Source organism: Mastomys coucha, unplaced genomic scaffold, assembly GCF_008632895.1.
Source record: "Mastomys coucha isolate ucsf_1 unplaced genomic scaffold, UCSF_Mcou_1 pScaffold1, whole genome shotgun sequence".
NCBI lineage: Eukaryota > Metazoa > Chordata > Mammalia > Rodentia > Muridae > Mastomys > Mastomys coucha.
In genome coordinates this window covers 78,072,601-78,074,706 of record NW_022196891.1, presented here as the reverse complement: position 1 = coordinate 78,074,706, position 2,106 = coordinate 78,072,601, and the positions used below count along the sequence as shown (strand labels likewise).

Genomic DNA, 2,106 nt, shown 5'->3' with positions numbered 1-2,106 from the left:
TTCTGTATAGCCTTGGCTGTCCTGGAGCTCACTCAGTAGACCAGGCTGGCCTCGAACTCAGAAATCCGCCTGCCTCCGCCTCCCAAATGCTGGGATTAAAGGCTTGCGCTCCCACTGCCCGGCTGGATACAGTATTTTTAATACCTTGGGCTCAGGAGATGGCCAGCAAGCCAGTGAAGGCATTCACTCTGAAACCTGATGGCCCGAGTCCAACCCTAGGAGCACATTTTGGAAGGAAAGGACTGAGTCCTCAGGAGAGTGCCGTGAAGCTTATGCGCGCCTGCACATAGACAGACGGGCACAAAAATAAATGTCATAAAGATGGTTTAAGATTTTGATGCCTGTTTCAGAGTGCCATAGAGATGTTTTGTACTTTGCGGTAATATAGATATGCTTGTGCATGCCTGTAATCTCAGTACTTCGGGAGCTAGAGGCAGGAGGAGTAGAGTTTTAAGATTTTCCTCAAACAATGAGTTTGAAGCTAGCCTAGGCCACATGAAACCTTTGTCTCAAAAAAAAAAAACTAAGGAAACAAACAAAATCCCATTACATTATATAATCTTATATTCACCATAATTTTATTAAAATAGTCCTAAATCATTTTTCTGTGAATAGAATGCATGTTTTTAAAGTATACCAAGGTGGCTTTCTAAAGATTTGTACCATTAGTAGAGTATGAGTATTCATCTCACAAATTTGTAATTACCATTTAGAACTGCTTTTCTTTATTTAGATGGGGCCTCACTTCAGTTGACTAGAGCTCATTGTTAGACCAGAATGGCCTTAAACTCTGAGAGCTGTGTCTGCTTCTGCCTCTTGATTGCTATAGTTAAAGGTGTATACATGCCACAACATTTGTCTTAACATTTCTTTTACTATTTGACCACCTAATATATGTATATATGTAGTACAAAAGGATTTTTTTCTATTTGTTTTATATCTTTTTATTTCTTCTGGCCAGGCTGTGGCAAATGAGTCTGGACTAAATTTTATATCTGTCAAAGGCCCTGAATTATTGAATATGGTAAGTTATGTGGCACCAGCCATAATTTTAATTAAGAAAAAAATGTGTCGATTCTAATTATAGAACTCTGAGCTCTCAGGTCTTTGGACAGTTGTGACATTTTGTTGGAAGTTTGTGCTTGTTATAACATACAGGGTTGTAAATGCTTTCTTGAGGAAATCCTTTAAACTATGAACTTGAGTTTCTGCTTTAAAATAGAAATGATTTATTACAGTTATTAACATTGAAATGTATTTGTTTTCTGCTATTTGTCAGACACTTCAAATAATATTTATTCTTGAATAGCCTGTGAAGTATGAAGTGTGTGTGTGTGTGTGTGTATGTGTGTATACACTAATGTGTGTGTACAGATGCACATGGCATGGGTATGGAGTCTGCTTTGGGTATTCTTCAGAGCCTGTCCAGCATGAGTTTTGAGACAGGTTCACTTATTGGGGCCTGGGTCTTGTGAGACTAGACTGCTGGACAGTGAACCCTAGGAGTCTGCCTTCCCTTAATCCCTGGTGCCCAGCTTTGTCAGTGGCTTCTGGGAGTTGAACTTGAGTTCTCATGCGTGCGTGGAAGCACTTACCATCCGAGCTATCTCAGCTCTGGCATGCCTCCTCCCTTGCCATACAGAAAACAAATAAATGAGAAAATTAAATATCTACACAGTAGTAGAGTGTGCTTGTTTTGTATGTATGGAGGGTGCGCAGGTGTATGGGTACACAGGTGTCTGGGGAGACTAGAGGTAGACCTTGGGTGATGTTCCTCTATTGAGACAGAGTCTCTGAGTTAAGCAGACCAGAGCTTGCTCATTGGTCCAGATTGGCTGATCAGCAAGCTCCAAGGATCTTCCTATATCTCTCAGGGCCAGGATTATAAATTCTAGCCACCACATTGTTTTATGTTTTTTGTTTTTTTTCATGTGGTTCCTGGGAATTGAACTCAGATCCTCATGCTCTCACAGCAAGCCGTTTATCTCCCCATTCTTGCTCTTAGAGTTAGTTGTGAAAGCTTTTCCTTTTTTATACTGATTCTTGGGCCTTGTGTATGCTGGACATTGCTGAACTACTCTCAGGCCTAACAGAATTTTTTTTTTT

General features: G+C 40.4%; 1 protein-coding gene across 3 annotated transcripts in view; it reads left to right on the top strand.

Annotated features, from left to right (window-relative positions):
* Nucleotides 1-2,106, top strand: part of Nvl (nuclear VCP like) — a 53,194-nt gene that overhangs the window by 35,700 nt on the left and 15,388 nt on the right. For all 3 annotated transcript variants that reach the window (XM_031391244.1, XM_031391245.1, XM_031336855.1), the window contains one exon: nt 962-1,024. In XM_031391244.1, coding sequence (XP_031247104.1) covers nt 962-1,024 — 63 coding nt within the window. The remainder of the gene's footprint in view (nt 1-961; nt 1,025-2,106) is intronic.